Here is a 19,151-nt window from a genome sequence, read left to right as displayed (position 1 = left end):
GGACCTGGTCACAGACAGTACCTGTCCCCTGCCTGCATTCTTTTTCAGGTCACCCAAGAGCAAATACGCTGTTCTCCAGCAGAGGGTGAGTAAGCAATAAGGTGAGTAAACAATCCTCACCTTTGTACTTTACATCTTTAAGGTGATCGAAGATCTTGTCATATGCTGGATTGGAGGAGCCCACCTGCAACAGAGACGGGGCAAGTTGAACAGAGACAGAATTCAGTAGGCTGAGCCTGGCTTGACAGTTGTGAATGGAAGAGCTCTGCTAGGGGTGTATGATCACCACTGCTGAGATTCTCCCTGAAGGATACACTTTACCAGGACAGCCATGATGCTTCACTAGGCCATTAGGGGGTTGGTGTGATGGTTCTGCCCTCTTACATCTCAGGACATCCTGTTTCCAGCTCAAGATACTAAGGGTTGATTATCCCAGGGCAAGAGTTATAGCTTGTGCTCCTGATTCTCTGTCTGTGACCTTGAAGGCCACAAATCACATTTTCTCTAATCAGGACTTAAGGGAGCTTGAGTGAATGCCAGCCAAGTCAGGCAAGTAAGCACGTGGAGAAACAACATATGTGCTGTCACACTGGGGGAAACAATGCAAGCGAATCAGGAGGTAGTCCCATTTTCTGGGATTCAGAAAAGAACTTATTCCAGGGCCCAGATAAAAGATGGAGCTTGGATACTGGGAACTGTGTCAGGGGTTCAGGCATCTGGATGCGGCAGCAGTAAATGAGTCCCCTACCCCGACAGGTCTGTGTAGCCAGGCAATTCCATGTTGTACAGGAGGGCTGGGGATTAGGACTGAGTTTTCCAGCATCACCTACGACATGCCCCTTTCCGCTGTCCAGCCACAGAAAGTGCTGCCTCTAGGCCAAGAGAGAAAACCCTATGGGAGAATACCCCCTGCTCTAGAGTCAAGACACAGCCGAAATGGGGCAGGTGTGCGTGGAACCAAATGCTGAGTCTGACATCCTCCTGACTTCACATCTCACATAAAGTCCTTCTCAACATCTCTTACCTCTATGAGAACAGCTACAACCGCGAGGCCTTCTGGCTTGTCCTTGGCGAAGCTGTCATTGGGGTACCGGTCTGAGTTGTAATAGACAATATGCAGCTGCAGTGGGAGAGATGAGATGAGCTGCTGTCCATCAGGGAGAGCGACTTGTGGGAACCTTTCACTTTTACAGGAGACTGGGATCCAATAGGAGGTACCTCCACCTCCAGCTAGATCAGGCCTCTCAGACCCTCACCTCATGGCCACTCCAGCTTTCTCTTTTCTCTCAGTTCTCTAGACTACACACTCCACCAGGGCACTCTGTCCATCCTGTTCACTCACTGTATGCCAGTGTCTAATTCAGTGCCTGAAACATACTAGGTGCACAACAGCTACTGAATGAATGAACAAATGGGCTTTTATACCAGCCACCTGGTATACTTGAAAACACCTGGATACTTTGGATACTTTGGAGCACTTCTCCTTGTCATTTTTCCTACTTTTTCTGGAACCTGGGGCAAAATGGTGAAATCTTAACCCCTGGACTGCCAGGGAAGTCTCTCTGACAATGCTTTAACCTGATTTTAATCCTCAAGGTGGCCTCACCTGTCCTCCAAAAAAACTATATTAGTCCATGATCTCTCTATATATGATCACATGTATTTTTGTTGATTCTTTGCCTCTTGAGACTATAACACACGGAGGTTTTATCTCTTTTCTTTTTCTTCATTAATCTCTTTTTCCATCTTCAGTTCAGTTCAGTCGCTCAGTCGTGTCCGACTCGGTGACCCCATGAACTGCAGCACACCAGGCCTCTCTGTCCATCACCAACTCCTGGAGTCTACCCAAACCCATGTCCATCGAGTTGATGATGCCATCCAACCATCTCATTCTCTGTTGTTCCCTTCTCCTCGCGCCCTCAATCTTTCCCAGCATCAGGGTCCTTTCCAATGAGTCAGCTCTTCGCATCAGGTGGCCAAAGTATTGGAGCTTCAGCTTCAACATCAGTCCTTCCAATGAACACCCAGGACTGATCTCCTTTAGGATGGACTGGTTGGATCTCCTTGCAGTCCAAGGGACTCTCTCAAGAGTCTTCTCCAACACCACAGTTCAAAAGCATTAATTCTTCTGTGCTCAGCTTTCTTTATAGTCCAACTCTCACATCCATACGTGACTACTGGAAAAACCATAGCCTTGACTAGACTGACCTTTGTTGGCAAAGTAATGTCTCTGCTTTTTAGTATGCTGTCTAGGTTGGTCATAACTTTCCTTCCAAGGAGTAAGCGTCTTTTCATTTCATGGCTGCAGTCACTATCTGCAGTGATTTTGGAGCCCAGAAAAATAAAGTCTGACACTGTTTCCCCTGTTTCCCCATCTATTTCCCATGAAGTGATGGGACCAGATGCCATGATCTTCGTTTTCTGAATGTTGAGCTTTAAGCCAGCTTTTTCACTCTCCTCTTTCACTTTCATCAAGAGCCTCTTTAGTTCTTCTTCACTTTATGCCATAAGGGTGGTGTCATCTGCATATCTGAAGTTATTGATATTTCTCCCGGCAATCTTGATTCCAGCTTGTGCTTCCTCCAGCCCAGCGTTTCTCATGATGTACTATGCATATAAGTTAAATAATCAGGGTGACAATATACAGCCTTGACGTACTCCTTTTCCTATTTGGAACCAGTCTGTAGATCATGTCCAGTTCTAACTGCTGCTTCCTGACCTGCATACAGATTTCTCAAGAGGCAGGTCAGGTGGGCCCATCTCTTTCAGAATTTTCCACAGTTTATTGTGATCCACAGTTTATTGTGATCCACAAAAAGGCTTTGGCATAGTCAATAAAGCAGAAATAGATGTTTTTCTGGAACTTTCTTGCTTTTTCAGTGATATGTGATTATAAATAGAATTCAAGCATATTTTAATAAATACAGCTCAATGTTCCCCACTTTTCAAGTGGCCTTTTAATCCCATTAGTTCTTCTTTTCATTGGTCCCCTATGAAGGATTTCTTAGGGGCTCCTGGTTCCTCATGTTTATCCCCAAAAGATGTAGCCTCTGCACTGCCCCACACCATCCTGTCCTGGCTCTGCTTTACGAAATGGTGCAGAACTCTATGTGGCTAAAATCCCAAAGGTCCTATATTCCTATTTCTTTTTACTGCTGACTGCTGAGCTTGTGTTCAGTTTTAGCACTTTTCTCACTTGTTCAGATGAAATCAAGAGGAGGTGAAGACTAATACAAACAGAAAGCAGTTCCCTGAGGAGAGGATAAGAGAGGCTTATCTTTTTTAGTGGTATTTTTATTTTATGTATTTATTTAGCCACACTGCACAGCATGAGGGATCATATTTCCCCGACCAGGGATTGAACCCACACCCCCTGCATTAGAAGCTCAGAGTCTTAAATCACCAGGGAAGTTCCCACGAGAGTCTTCATATAAAAACTCAATCCAGAAAAACTGTTACACTTTCAAGGGCTCTCCATAAAGAATCTGCTGTTTTAGGGTCACCTTCCCTGGTGGCTTGGGTTGTAAAGAATCTGCCTGCAGTGTAGCAGACCTGGCTTCAATCCCTGGGTCAGAAAGATCCCCTAGAGAAGGGAATGGCAATCCACTCCAGTATTCTTGCTTGGAGAATCTCATGGATAGAGGAAGGAGCCTGGTGAGTCGCAAAGAGTGGGACATGACTGAGTGACTAACATTTTCACTTATTTTTTTTTTCTGTATTATTGACATTAATGGTCCATCTTCACCAAGCTCTTGGTCTCATGATGTGGCTTAATAGCAGAAAATACAGTGACTATTTTTAAATGGGTAAATCTTCTCACCCTACACCCTAACTCCTTTACTCCCCTTGGGAAAATAGAGCCTTCCTCATTGCAGTTAGGCTGAAAGAAACAAAGTCCTGGAGGTTCAGAGAGGGACCTGGTCTGAAATACATGCAGCTCCAGCAGGGCCATCCTATCTAATTAGACTAAAATCTTAAGCAGTTGAGCATTTAAGAACAGAGGAGAATGCTTGTGTCATTATTTATCATGGGCTCCATTGGCTGATCAGTAGCATTTATCTCCTTGTATTTCTTGCCCTGTAAACATTCAGAACCACACCGCCACGTGCAATCCCAGTTGAGCTCTGAAATGGAGCCACTCAACCACCCCCACCCCCACCCCCACCCCCAACCCCCACTGCACACTTGCAGTGCAGGAGCAAAGCTCTCGCTCCTCTTCCTGTTTTCTTTGGTATTTGGGGTTATCACCTCCAGGCAACATAGCACAGCACTGTGGTGATGGCCCAAGCTATCCTCAGTGAGTCTCTGCTTGCCACGATGCCCTGTGTGTTATAATGCCAGTCATCGCTTGATTTGTGGCTAGGTAGAAAAGTGACCCTGAACCCAGGTCCCCAAGCTCCAAGCACAACCCACGCCAAGGGAAAGGAAAGATGGGGTGGGAAAGACTCATGTAAACAGCATGATGTGTGAAGAAAGCTGAGAAGTTGGGGGAGCATTTAGCCCAGTATGACTCGGCAGTGGGATGGGTCAGCCAGACAAGCTGGTGGGATCTTAATCTGTGTGCACAGAAGGGTGATGTCTAGAAAAGGGGCATGTGTGTCCGCCTGTGGCACCCTGGGAGCCCTGCCCCTGGAGTAGCATCACCCAGTAAAAGACTTGGAGACAAAGTCAGCAAGTTCAGGAAAGGAAGGGAAGCGGGCCACCACAGATGAGCTGCAGCGTGGCTGGAGTGGCTCTGCCTCCCTGTGCTGTCGGCAGAGCTGCGGTGGGTGTGCAGAGCATGAAGGCCACCCCCCACCCCACCCGCCATGCTCTGGTCTTGTCTGCACACCAGCCAAGTGGAAGAGTGCCAGACCACCCACCACCAGGAGTCATCTGCCAGGTGGGCCGCCCCACTCACCTCGGCGGCGAAGTGCTCCCCGCCGACAGTGTGCTCCGAGCCGTGGGGGTCGTTCTTGTCCCCCCAGTGCAGGTGCAGCTGCGAGGCATTGTAGCGGGCCCCGAGGCCCCGGACCTGCATGTCCTTGGGCAGTTTCACCTTCACTGCAGGGAGAGGAGGGGCAGTCTTCAGAGCCCTGGCCAGCTGGGTGCTGCCTGAGAGCAGGTTGGCAACAACTGCTAAGGGCCCAGACAGGGGCAGGGGGATGCAGCGATGGGGGAACCAGAGAGGTGCGGCTCGGAAACCTGGGCTCTTTCTCTGAGAACGTCCCCTCTTCCACTAAAGCAATTCCAGTGGCGGCAGCACCTTCGTGGTTCCCCTTGGAAAATGATGGCAGGAACTAATCTAGCCAACAGATGGATGTTTGTTTACATATCCATGTATTACACACTTGGCCATGAAGATGGAACCTACAGTAAAATATCTGCCAAGCTGAGAATTATATAACAACAACAGCAATAATAATTGCTATTTATGAAGCTTCTTTTTATTCTGGATCTTAACATACAGAATCTCTAGTCTTTACAGTAGCTATCAGTATGCCCATTTTCCAGATGAAACCTCAAGAGTTTAAAATTCTTATCCAGAGTCTTGTGACTCATACGTAGTCAAGCCAGGATTCAAACTCAGATTGATCTGACTCCTGAGTGAGCCCCCCAGTGAACTGTGTGGCCCTTTGAGTCATTCATGATGACCCATAATTCACTCTCATACCATATCAACAGGTCAAGGGGCTCAAGCCCTTCCCTACCCCCCCATCCCACCCCAAGAGATGTGCTGCTTCTAAGAGGTATTTTCCCAGCAGAACCACCTGAGCCCAGGGCCTGCAGCATCTCTTTTAGAAAGTGGCCCAAGGATCCCTCAAGGGCTCCCCTCTGCTCTCCTTCCTGGGTGCCTCATCAGAATGCCCCCTCCAACCCCCACCCAGCAGACTCAAGAGGCCAGGGAGCCAAGGTAAGCTCAGCCACCACTGCAGGTCTCCGGCGTCGCTCCCTCACCTGAGTGGCCGTTGTTGGTGAGGACAAATTGCGGACTGGCAGACTGGTTGTAGCCTTGGAAGGCCAGGGGCCTGAGGCTGGCATTGTACCGCAGGATGTCATCATGCAGGTCTATCGGGGACTGCAGCAGGCCGCCACAGGAAGGGTAGGTCTTGGACCAGCTCTTCTCCCCATCGGGACCTGGAAGGGGAGGTTCAAGCCCATGACTTAATCAGTTTTCCACTAGAGCTTTTTCCTCACCTTCTAATTCTATGTGCAGTATAGTTATTCCTTTTCTATTCTTAATCCCCAGAGATATGCTCTTCAGGGTCCAGGGACCCCAGCCTACAGAATCATGGCATGCAAACGTCTCCAGACGGTTTGCCTTTTTTTTTTTTTTTTTTAAACTTTACAATATTGTATTAGTTTTGCCAAATATCGAAATGAATCCGCCACTGGTATACATGTATTCCCCATCCTGAACCCTCCTCCCTCCTCCCTCGCCATACGATCCCTCTGGGTCATCCCAGTGCACCAGCCCCAGGCATCCAGTATCGTGCATTGAACCTGGACTGGCAACTCGTTTCATACATGATATTATACATGTTTTAATGCCAATCTCTTTAACAAGTGGTGCTGGGAAAACTGGTCAACCACTTGTAAAAGAATGAAACTAGAACACTTTCTAACACCATACACAAAAATAAACTCAAAATGAATTAAAGATGGTTTGCTTTTGAAGTAATGTGGGGAGAGGGGGGCCAGAGCAGTCCCATGGCAGGGACTCCACTTTATTCAGTACATTGTTCGTATCTCAACCCGGTGCACATCCATTCTGCAAGAAGACCTCGTGACTCTCCACAATTTAGCATCTGTATATTGAACACCTACTGTGAGCAGGAGATACTCTGGGTCTTGGGGCCACCCATGCTTGCATTCTAGTAGGGAATTTTTTTTTTTTTTTAATTTTTTGTGTTTTAGAAGCAAAGGAAATTAGTTTTTTTTTTCTTATTTTTTTTTAAAGTTCAGTTTAAAATCTCGGGCTCTCTTCCCTTTGGTACTTTTAAAAATTGATGTGTTTGTTATTGTTTAGTCACAGTCGTGTCCAACTCTTTGTGACCCCGTGGACTGTAGCCCTGCTTCCCTGTCCTTCACTATCTCCCAGAGTTTGCTAAAACTCATGTCCACTGAGTTGATGATGCCATCCAACTATCTTATCCTCTGTCACCCCCTTCTCCTCCTGCCTTCAGTCTTTCCCAGAATCAGGGTCTTTTCCATTGAGTTGTCTCTTTGTCAACTCAGGTGGCCAAAGTATTGGAGCTTCAGCCTCAGTCCTTCCAGTGAATATTCAGGGTTGATTTCCTTTAGGATTGACTGGTTTGATGTATAGTTATTGTACAATATTATATGGTACAGGTATACAATATAGTGATTCACAATTTTTAAAGGTTATACTCCATTTAAAATTATTATAAAATATAGGCTATAGTCCCCTTGTTGTACAATATCTTTGTAACTTGTCTTATACCTAATAATTTGTACCCCTTACTCCCCTACCCCTCTTGCCCTGGTCCCCTCCCCTCTTCTAGCAGGGAAGAATTTATTTAATCCACTGGAATGTCCCACGTTGGAAAAATTGGTGTCTGACTATACCTCCAGGTAGGTCTTTGAGGCTGGTAATCTAGACTATGATCTTCCTGATAGGAAACCCTTGAGGACATTGACTCTGAATACCCACGTCTAGAGTAAGTAAAAACCCTGCAACCTGATAGGGAAACTTGAAAGATAGCAAGTAATTATCGCCCGAATTACAGAACTAAATGCAGTGTTTACACTGGGGAAAAGAATGACACTATTAAAAACTAATTATTACAATCTAATTGACAAACTAGCAGTGAGGAGGAACAGATTTAACAAAGAAACCCTCCAGGGCTCAGGCTTCTTGCTAACTACCAGGTAATAGTCCTTCCCCTGGAAATGAAAATAAACAATCCAGTCTCACTGCAGATAAAATTTCTGACTCCCACAGGGAAAAGTCTTTCAAGAATGTCAGGCTGTGTTTAAAAGATTATCTCCCATGGTAATTAAATGGATTTTCAAGCTGAGGTTTCTCCAGAAAAGCGAATAACTGGCAGGTCATGGCTCGTTGGCGTGGAACAGTTGTGCCCTGTGGGCTCTCTAGAAGTTGGGAATCAAGGTTTGCCACCTGGAGTTCATTCATCAGTATTTCAGCACAAGGAAAGATGTACTGAGGTGGAGTGGGCGGAAGGCACACCACATCTTCTGGGCACTCTTCCATAGACCACAGCGTAGTTTCAAGAAAGAGAGAGAGAGAGAGTGAGAGAGAGAGAGAGAGAGAGAGAGTGTGTGTGTGTGTGTGTGTGTGTGTACGCGCGCATGCGTGCCCACTTCACAGAATCCCCATCCCCGACTACCTTGTTCTCTGAGAGTAGGGAGAGTCAGAAGCAAAACTTGATGCCCACGTTCATTTAAAATGCTATGAGGAGGGACTTCCCTTGTGGTCCAGTGGCTAAGACTCCACACTTCCAAGGCGGGAGCCCCAGGTTCAGTCCCTGGTCAGGGCACTAGATCCCACATGCTGCAACTAAGAGTTGTCCACATGCCCCAACTAAAACAATCCTCCATGCTGCAGCTGAGAATTCCAGTGCTGCAAGTGAAGACCCTGCATTCCACAAGCAAGACCAGGTGCAGCCAAATAAATAAACAAACAAATATTTAAAATGTTGAAAGAAAACTGTCAACCCCAGAACTCTATAACCAGTGAAAATAAGTATTATCAGATAAAACTAGAGAATTTGTGACCAGCAGAAATACTCTGTAAGAAATGTGAATGAAAGTTCTTTAGGCTTTAAGGGAAATTATCCCAGAAGAAACTTGGAGCTTCAGGAGGCACAAGAGAGCACTGGAAATAGTAAATAAATAGAGAAAAAAAATTTTTTTAGATGCTATGAGGAGTTGGCCCTATGTCTGGACACACACGGGAGAATCCTCTAATTTTTCAGGCTGTCAGCCTTCAGGTATACCGTTTCAGAAATGTTGGAACTTGAAGAGATTTCAGAAATGGTGGAACTTGAAAGGATTCCAGACTCTAGTTCAGCCTCTCACTGGACACCAGTTTTCTCAGTTCTCACACATCATAGTTTCTCCTGGACTGTGTTGTTTTTATTTCCACAGCCTCAAAGCCCTGGACTCAAGGCAACTAAACTACGCCAAGATGGCGACTAGGGGAGACGGAAGCTGGAGGCAGTCTCTCCAGGGAGCAGACCGGAGCAGGGCAGTTACTCAGCTGAGGGCAAAACCAAATTCCTTAGAGACCGCAGGGAACAGAGGGGAAGCTGTCAAGAGGTATCATGCAAACCCTGAGGGTCAGGAGGAGGTGCAGCTACCAGGTGGCAAGCCTTCCAGAACAAGGCCGCCAGCCTTTGCTCTGCTCACAGCAGCATCTGGGCCCGCGGCCAGGTGGCAGAAGCTGCCAGCCAGGCCCGAAGGGAAGAAACTCAGGAAGTGAAGATGTGGCAAAGCTGTGCATCCTGTAGCTAAAGGGAACTGAATAAGAACTCTCTTCCCAGAGTAGGGATTCACCTGAAGCCTTCCTGAAAGACAGGCCCAGACCCTCCCATTTCATGTCTGTGAACCCACATCGTGACTGGGGGCACGTGTGTGACAGACACTGAGGAAACATAATCCCCAAAGAATGAAAGCCCCCAGGGACCACAGAGCTCAGGAAGTGTTATCAGGAGGAATTTTTCTTTTGTCCTAAGTAATTTTCCTTGCAAGTTGGCTAAATTAGGTGTTTGGGAGCAGAAAAGACTAAGGATATAAAAGGAAACAGAAGAGACTTCCCTGGTTGGTCCCTCGTGGTCCAGTGGTTAAGACTCTGCCCTCCCAATGCAGGCGGTCCGGGTTCGATCCTTGGTCAGAGAATTAGATCCCACATGTCACAACTAAGACCCAGCACAGCCAAAGGAATACATATTAAAAAAGAAAAAGCAACAGAGTTCATGGTTGAGAAAGAGAAATTCCTAGGAAAGAGAAGCAACTGTACTGGACCCGGAGAGTTCAAAGAACCAGATCCAGCTGCTCCCCCCACTCGCCCCCCAACCGCTGCCCCTCCATGAGTGATCCCAAGCAGGCCACATTCCCTGCCTGAGTCTCCTTCGCCCTTTGTACCAATGGGAGGGTTGGACACTACGTTCTGGAAGTTCCCTTCTGGCTCCCAAGCTCTGAGATTTACTAAGATTACTGGGGCTAAGCACCTTCACCTCTGTATCAGGCCAGTTGGAACGGGTTGGAAAAAACTGCTCACGCTAAGGCAGCTCCTGGGCATGTGACGGGGTGCCTAGTGGGAACCAGCTGTGGAAATGAAGGCACAGGGCACTGCCATTCCCCAGGCTGGTCCAGTGCTGCTGGTCTCAGCTGCCAACCATGGGGTGGGGTTGGGGTCGCTCATCCTGAGCGCCCATCACAGGCCCTTAGGGCAGCAGAGTCTAGAAAGCCTTTCCTTCTCCTTCTCCTCATTATGGTTGATGGTGATAGTGATGATGATATTAGTAGTTTGGGTCCTTACACCTCTACAACTCTGTGGGGTCCACAAGGCAAGAACCACCCCATTTTGTAGATGAAAAATTGAGAGTAAGTGATTTGCCCAAAGTCAGACTTTGGCTTAGTAACAGAGTTACCTTGCCTGGATCATAGAACTGTGAACTTCTGTTTCAGGGTTTATCTGGGAGATTTTGTCCAGGCCCGTTTCCTCCCCGTCCCGTGATCTCCTTGAAGGCAAGGACCGTGTCTCATTCATCCCTGCCTTGGCTGCAGTGCCTGGCACAAAGCAGGCCCTCACATGTTTACTGAGCTGGATTCTCCTGCTAATTTTATGCTTGTTCCTCTAAGGGAAGTAAGTGCCTATATTAATCCCCCTAGCTTCTCTCTATTCCCCCACATAATTTTTTTTTTTTTCCTATCAAAAAAGAAATGCAAAATGATGTCACTTGCTCAGGTTCAGAATTTACGTTCCTAGCTTTCTCGTGTACGTGCATGAGGTTTTGCTCTGTTTGGAGCCACTCACTGAAAAATAAATCCGATTGCTGGCCCCTGGCTTGGGAGGTGATCTGCCAAGTATGGGATTTTATAGGAGTTCATAGGACCCTCTGCCAGCATATGATGGCTCTGTCCCCTTCTTACATGGCTAGGGACATTGTCAGAGCGGCCTCCCATCTCTTGGGCTTGTAAGTGAGAGAGGTGCCAGGGTGGGGTGCACCAAGGCACCCAGTGTCGGGCATGTCAGCAGCAGCTCCTTTCTGCCCCCAGCTGCTGTGTGGGCAACGTGTGACTTGTTGCTGCTCTAACACTGCCTTTTCATCGGCAGCTACAGCCCTGGCTGTCATCTTTCAGCCTGTTCTCAGCTGTCACACTCATGCCAATGGCTGTAACCTCTCCCAGGACTGGCTCTTCCAAAAGAAGCATTTCTAGCTACCATCAAAATGTGACTTTTCTCTTGAGATGTGACTTTCCCTCTTGCATGGATTAGATTCCTCCCAAGATCATGATAAAAAGGAGATCATACGGATCTCCCTGTTTGTTTTCGCAACTGAAATCAAGGCATTATTTCTTTCCAGTTCATGAATTTTTCTGTTTGAGGCAAAACAGAAGCGGCCCAAATTTCTGTTTTGAATTGTAACAGGAGATTAACATGGCACAGCTCAAAGCGCCTCTCATGCTTCTCAGCAAGGTGTTATTGAGGCCCAGAGTAAAGACGTGCATTACCCCAAGGACCAGCATGGTTTCAGGGAAAACACCAAATACGTGGAACCATAGAGAGAGGAGCAAAGTGAGCCCCCCATCCCCTGGCTTTGACAATCCTTGGCGAATCTGCCTCCATCTCTACCGTACCCATGCTCCCCAACCCTGGATGATTTTTGAAACAAATCCGAATATACTTCATCTGTGCATATTTCAGTATGTCTTTAAAATACAAGGGCTCTTAGAACAAAAGCATAATACCATTACCACACTCAAAAAGTTAACCGTTCCTTAATCTTACTAAAACCAGTCAGAATTTTAAAAATTTCCAAGTATCTTGTATCTTTTTATTTGAAATCAATGATCTTTATTTTTAATAACTGTAATTAAAACTCCTCATTCCTCTTCTCCTAAATTAAAAAAATTTTATGGAAGTGTAGTTGATTGACACGGTTGTGTTAACAGCAAAGTGATTCATTATACATACACCCATTCTTGTTTATGTCCTTTTCCATGATGGTTTATCCCAGAATATTGACTGTAGTTCCCTGTGCTATGCAGCAGGACCTTGTTGTTTTCATATCTTTTTTAACGGTTGTTGGTAAAATTCAGGATTCAGATAACGTCCAGAGAGTACAGTTGGTTGATGTGTTACGGCCTAGATCTCAATTTGATGGTGCTAATAAGCTTTGTCAGAGGACAAATGACCCCACTCTTCCAAAGCTCAAATGCTCAAAATCTCAGAGCCAGACCAGTCTGGTCCATCCTTTGCCCTCAGGGTGGGTCATGGAGTCCCAAGTTTCCATCACCACCACCATCCCCACCATCCCAGGTTAGGCCCTCTCCCTCAACATATCACGCTGCAAAGGACCCCTGCAGGGTCCCCGCCCAAGCCTTTCCTGTTGGCTGCCAGGCTCCTTTCTTGTTGCAACTGGGTTTAACCAGGTGTAGCCCTGCACCCATCCGTCCACTCCGTTTCTCCACAGCATGCCCTGCCTTGCTCCTGTTCCCCAAAAAACAAAGCAGAACCATAGCCATCTTTCACAGTTTTAGCCTGTCAAGGCCTTCATTAATTTTTTTCTTTTTCTGCTTTTTTTTTTTTTGGCTGTGCCACAGGGCATGTGGGATCTTAGTTCTAGGACCAGGGATTGAACCCACATCCCCTACATTAGAAGGCAAAATCTTAACCATTGGATCACCAGGGAAGTCCTTGTCAAGGCCTTCAAAAGCCCTCATACCTTCCCAAGGTTGACTGCCATAGTCAGGCCAGCTGCCCCATCCTCAGAACAACCTTCACAAATGTTCTTATGCTAAAAATCTGCTTAAAATGCCTCCTTTCCTCTCCACCTTTGCAAATCTTGTCCATCTTCAAAAACAAACTCAAGTCCTGGACAAGCTACTCCAGCACTTTCTTGAATTGTCATTTAACCATCTCCTCTGTGACTGTTATCATAAACCTGTTCCAGACTATAATTCTGCCTTCAAGTTCCAAAGACATTTGGAAGCCTAGAAGCCAATGTCATATCCCTCCCCTGTGTCTGAGCACACAGTGGCATTTAGTAGACACTTAATGAATAGTTTCTTAAGCTCATTTCAGAAATCTAGCCGTAAAGGAATAGGAGAGGGGCATGTGTGTGTGTGTGGTTATAGGAAGATGAGAGTGACGAGAAGCATTTTTGTTTTTTAATGGAGAGACTTCAGCACTTTCCTTCTATGCAGAAGGAAAAGTAAGCAGATAAGGAAGGATGGTTCCAGAAGAAAGTCATGGAGTGTGACCCTGAAAAGAGAGCAAGGGAGGGGAGGGCCTGGAGGCAGAGGTAGAAATTACCTCTGGGCTGGAGGAGGCATGCAGTAAGCGTTTGCTAAATAGATTAGACCAGTGCACTGAAGCCTTCCTGGAAAGGGAGCCCATAGACGGACAAACAGAGCCAGAAATCCTAGAACTCACAACTCTGCAGAGCTGATCAGAGAGAAGACTGACTGTCGGATGACAGGCAGTCTCAGGGTCTCACACTCTGAGATGCACGCAGCCCAAGTACATCCATGAGCCTAGAAGAGTCAGTGTGGTTTTTTAAAGTGAACTTGTTTTAAAATTTAAACAACAACATTTTAAAGCAGGTACAAAAGTAAAGAGCACAGTAGAATGGCCCCATGTGCCCATCCGTTCGTGACAGATTTAGTGTTACCCATACCCCCCACCCCATCCATTTCCCTCAACCGGATTACTTTGAAGAAAATCTGTGGATGCTTATATACAACTAAAGGTAGGAACTCTTTAAAACTAACCTCATATCATCTTCACATCTAAGAACTGTTAACAGGGATTTCTTAATGTCATCAAATACCCAGTGCGTGTTCAGTTGCCCCAGTTGTGTCATAATTTGTTTTCCTATTTTTAAGTATAGTTGATATACAGTGCTTCAGGTGTACAGCAAAGTGATTCAGTTATACATATATTTATATAAGAATAGATATATATTTATATAAGATTATATATATATTCTTTTTCAGATTATTTTCCATGATAGGTTATTATAAGATACTGAATGTGCTCAAGTCGTATGTATTTATGAAAGAGTTTGTTTGAATCACAGTCCAGATAAGGTCTGTGTATTATGACTGGTTAATATGTCCCATAGGTTTCTTTTTATCTACAGGTCCTCCTTTTATTTCTCTCCAACATGGGTGTATTTACTCATACTTATGTGCATACGGACTCACTACTGCCTTGGGCAAATAACAATCTACACAAGTAAATGAAGGATAATTTTAGTATTTTATAATGTTTGCAGACATGGTATAGGGGTAAGTAAAACACTTAATGGGGTTGAGTAATTTCTACATTTACTAAATATACTACATATGTGACAGCATATATTATAATAAAAAAGCATATATAGCTCTGTAGAAGACCAGAACCATGTAATTACGGGTACAGTTTGATTGCTGTTTCTTACTGATTATTCTTTCTCACTGACTGCATCCTGTGTGCTTAAGAATAACATAAAATTTAATGAAGATAAATATTGCCTGTAATTTGGACTATATCTGACAAGTCTGGACCAAGAATAAAATGCATTCACTATTATTTCATTTTGATGTTTGTCCTTTGGGGCCTTTCTAAGTCTGTCCCTCAGACCTACGTGGCGCCCCTGGCGTTGGTATGGTAACAAGGGTGTGGTGGTAGCCACACCCTTGGGATAGACCCTTCAGTGTCTGTGTGAATGCCTGGGCAGCTGGTCCTGACCACTGTCTCCGGGGCCTGTCTCTTTGGACTGACCACCAAAACATAGCCAGATCAAAACTTGCCCCCACAGATTAAACTATAGTGACAAGGTCTTACACATTCTAGATGTTGACACACCTTTTTTGTTTTTTAAACCAACAGTCAAAATTTTAGTACAATAAAAGCTTTTGATCAGTCCACAAGGTTTGTTTTTTAAGATCTGACTGGTAAAAATGCCCCTAGTCTGGGCATGTATATTTATTGAAAATGGTCATACATTATGTATCAAATTTGAATATATACTTAACTAGATACTTTCAGTTTAAGAATGAGTATTCCAATGTTGAATAAAGGAGAAAATCACTAAATACCCTCCTTGGAGTGCTCTTTAATTCTGAAGTTAATTCATTCATTTCTTCAACAAACATTCCTACTATGGGCCAGGCATTGTATTTAGTATGGTAGATACAATGGAGAACACGGCAGATCTGGTCTCTCCTCATGGAACTTACATAATAGGGACTTCCCTGGTGGTCCAGTGGTTAAGCATCTGCCTTCCAATACAGGGTGTGCAGGTTCAATCCCTGGTCGGGCAACCAAGATCACATATGCCATTCAGCAACCATTCCCATGTGCCTCAACTACTGAGCCCATGCTCTGGAGACTGTGATCCACAACCGAGACCCAACCCATCCAAAAATAAATAAATGTTAAAGAAGAAAAGACTGATAATAAATTACAAATAAGCAAACCAATGTACATGAGTAAGATAATTCCAGTCTGCAATCAGTGCTATGAAGGAAATAAGCAAGGGCTGATGGAGAAAAATGGAGGGACTACAATGGACCAAGTGGTTCAGGCAGGCTTCTCAGAAGAGGTGCCATTAAAGCCGAGACTTAAAGGATGGGACTGAATCCACGGTGAGTGAGACCTGGGAAATGGCATTCCAGAGGGCAGGCAGAGAGCATTCAGAGGCCCTGCTCCAGCAGAGAGCCTGTATATTTTTTGTGTATGTGATATAAAGACTCAGAAAGAACCTAGGGTTCATCTGGCTTCCTCTTGGCTAGGCTGGGTGTTACCCTGTGACAAGGCTGAGTGGGTGTCATTTGGCACCTGCTCAGGTACACTCCTTTCAGGGAGCTGGGACCCACCTTTCTCCAGGGGTCACGCATCCTCTGTGGTCCTGTGGCTACAGCCACAGAGAACACAGCTAAGCCACAGGACCCCATTCAGAAGAGAAGGCAGCCTCTGTATCCTATCTATACCCATCTTAATGTCACAAATTTTGGGATTTCCCTGGTAGTCCAGTGGCTAAGACTCCATGCTCCCAGTGCAGAGGACCCGGGTTCGATCCCTGGTCAGGGAACTAGATCCCGCATGCCACAACTAAAGAGTGTGCATGCCGCAAGTAAAGACCTGGTGCAAACAAATAAATAAATATTTTTTAAAATACTACACATTCTCAGGATGTTGTTAGGATGTAGAAGTCACATTAAAATTTTTTTTAATTTTTTATTATTTATTTTGGCTGCATTGGGTCTTTGTTGCTGTGTGCAGACTTTCTCTAGTTGCAGCGAGTGGGGCCTACTGTCTAGTTAGGGTGCTCAGGCTTCTCACTGCAGTGCCTTCTCTCGTGGAGCACAGGCTTCAGTAGCTGTGGCACACGGACTTAGTTGCTCCAAGGCATGTGGGATCTTCCTGGACCAGGGATCAAATCCATGTCCCCTGCATTGACACATGGATTCTTAACCACTGGACCATCAGGGAAATCCTAAAAATATGTTTAATATATATTTTATAGCTCCTGCAGTTCCCTTCTGGAGTTGATTAAAAGATATATGGCTTCTCATAAAAGTCCAGGGAGCTGAACTGTTCAGTATTACGGGGTTCCCACAGTATCTGCCCTGGCTGGATTCTTATCCCCGCTGAGCAGAAAGCCACACTGTGCTGACTCTCTCTGTTTTCCTGCCAGTCAGGTGGAGAGGCATGGCCATAAAGCCCCATAACCTGCCCCAAAGGAAAGAAGTCTACTAGAGGGGTGGGTTAATGATTAACCGGTGATGTCTTATGATTTTATTATAAACAGAGGTCAAGGAGCCAAACTGGTGTTGAAGCTTTTTCTTTGTTAATGTTAGAAATGAAGCAGAGCAAGGGCTGGAGGATCAGGGTTACTTATTATTTACAAAGCTTAAAGCTGGACAGCCATAGCAGGCCCATTCTGCTTCCTTGGTTTTTATTGTTGTAGATCAATATGAAAGATTATTCTTATTTTAATAGAAATAAAGTTTTCTAAGGATGCTCGAATCTGTACTTTATATCAAACTTTTCCTTTTATTATTTCAATTTTTTGGGGGGGCTCACTTTGAGAGGGAAGGGACTGGGACGGGGTAAAGTCCTCCCAAGCCACTCTTTGGCAGCCTCTCTGGTTTAGCCGTGGCAGTGGGGCCATTGCAGGCTGGAGGGTGAACAAAGGTGAGCTGCAAGACTGGGCCGTCAACTCAGCTCTCTGCTAGCCATGGGGAAGTCCTTCCCCCACACCTTGCCATATTAGAAGGCCCCTACCTCTCCAGTAATCCCTTTCCAGTATTGCTGGGGGAGAGGGGAGGTACGGGTATAGCTAGGAGGAGACTTTGCAGTCATTTACCCTTTGGCTTCCAGGCATTTGTCAGGTTCTCTCTGGAGGGAAGGCTTTTATAGGGAGGAGGGTAGGGTTTCCTAGGTGTCAAAGATAGATGGTGCCAGCTACTTGCTTTTGCTCCTGTCTCCGGCACCCTTTTAGGTTCTGTTGCCTTAGAGAGTGTTCAATGTGGTGGAGCTCTGCCCACTTCTCGGGACTCCTCTGAACCTACTCTCCACCCCCTCTTTATTGCAGCAATGCTGAGACACGCCCAGCTGCATCTCATCTCCCTGAAACACCCTCTCCCTGCCCCTCTCACTCCCCAAAGGCAGGACCAAGTGTCTCCCTGTCCTGGTGCTCCCATGGAGCCTTTACATTTATCTTTCCTAGAGGCACCTACCGGAGAAGGTGATGGCACCCCACTCCAGTACTCTTGCCTGGAAAATCCCATGGATGGAGGAGCCTGGTAGGCTGCAGTCCATGGGGTCTCGAAGAGTCGGACACGACTGAGCGACTTCACTTTCACTTTTCACTTTCATGCACTGGAGAAGGAAATGGCAACCCACTCCAGTGTTCTTGCCTGGAGAATCCCAGGGACGGGGGAGCCTGGTGGGCTGCCGTCTATGGGGTCACACAGAGTCGGACACGACTGACGTGACTTAGAAGCAGCAGCAGCAGCAGTAGAGGCACCTACACTTACCAACCCCAGTAGACCAGTGGTTCTCAAAGTGCAGTCCCTGGACAAGCATCACCACCATCATCACTTAGGAATCTGTTAGAAACCTTGGGCCCCACCCCAGACGCCCTGACCCAGACACTCTGGGGGTGGCGCCCGGCATCTGTCACTGAATGAGCCCAGTGGGTGATTCTGGTTCTCACTGACAGTTGGGAACCACCGTACTGGGTTCTCAGCTCATCCTATTCATTACTGTATCTCTGACTCTTCCCTCTGAGCCCGCACATCAAAGTGGTTCTTGAATAAAAACCGCTAAGAAGTTAGCCAAGTTGCTGAGGTGGTAACAGCTTAACCCCAGCAGGGAAACCTCTCCATGCTCAGTACTTGTTATTCTCTTTGATCTTCTTTGACCGGTTCACAAAGGAATTTTGGTCACTGTAAACGTGCTAAGTCCCCAGTAGAGCCAGACATCCTGCCCTACCCTCCTGAAAAAGCATCTTAAAAATATTCTTTCTCCATGCTCAGGCAGGGACCATCTCTGACTAGTAAGAACTGCACACACCATCTTTTTAATACACTGTTATATGTGTCATTATAGAAACTTAATTATGGTGTTTAAAGTCATTTTTATTCAATGTTGAGCCATTTGGAACATAACTTCCTTTTCTTTGTTTTCATGGCTCATTTCATGTCTTTAATCTTGCATGTGTGTGTGTGGTAAAATATACATAAAATTTACCATTTTTAACCATTTTAAAGTGAATCCAGTGGTTATTAATTGCATTTACACTGTTGTAAAGTCATCATCACTAGCCCTTTCCAGAACTTTTTCCATCATCCCAAATGTATATTCCTGGTGGTACATGGCTGTGGAAAATAGTTTGGTGATTCCTTAAAAAGTTAAATACAATTACTATAATACCTAGCAATTCTGTTGTTATTTAGTCACTAAGTTA

General features: G+C 45.7%; 2 protein-coding genes across 7 annotated transcripts in view; one reads left to right on the top strand and one right to left on the bottom strand.

The window, feature by feature from the left end:
* Positions 1–19,151, bottom strand: part of CA12 (carbonic anhydrase 12) — a 64,938-nt gene that overhangs the window by 14,915 nt on the left and 30,872 nt on the right. For all 5 annotated transcript variants that reach the window (XM_070797445.1, XM_070797447.1, XM_070797448.1 and 2 more), the window contains exons 3-6: positions 5,938–6,117; positions 4,901–5,043; positions 1,025–1,120; positions 121–184 (exon numbers count right to left, since the gene is read on the bottom strand). In XM_070797445.1, coding sequence (XP_070653546.1) covers positions 121–184; positions 1,025–1,120; positions 4,901–5,043; positions 5,938–6,117 — 483 coding nt within the window. The remainder of the gene's footprint in view (positions 1–120; positions 185–1,024; positions 1,121–4,900; positions 5,044–5,937; positions 6,118–19,151) is intronic.
* APH1B (aph-1 homolog B, gamma-secretase subunit) overlaps positions 1–19,151 on the top strand; it is a 116,119-nt gene that overhangs the window by 72,336 nt on the left and 24,632 nt on the right. Inside the window, exon 7 of one of the 2 annotated variants that reach the window (XM_070797451.1) lies at positions 49–1,029. The exons of the other annotated variant lie outside the window; for it this stretch is intronic. The gene's annotated coding sequence lies outside the window, so the exon portion shown is untranslated. Of the gene's footprint in view, positions 1–48; positions 1,030–19,151 lie in introns of those variants that run through there. 2 annotated transcript variants of the gene reach the window in all.

Source organism: Bos indicus, chromosome 10, assembly GCF_029378745.1.
Source record: "Bos indicus isolate NIAB-ARS_2022 breed Sahiwal x Tharparkar chromosome 10, NIAB-ARS_B.indTharparkar_mat_pri_1.0, whole genome shotgun sequence".
In the NCBI taxonomy this organism is placed as follows: domain Eukaryota; kingdom Metazoa; phylum Chordata; class Mammalia; order Artiodactyla; family Bovidae; genus Bos; species Bos indicus.
Note: the sequence above shows the minus strand (reverse complement) of the source record. Positions and strands in the feature narration are given on the sequence as shown.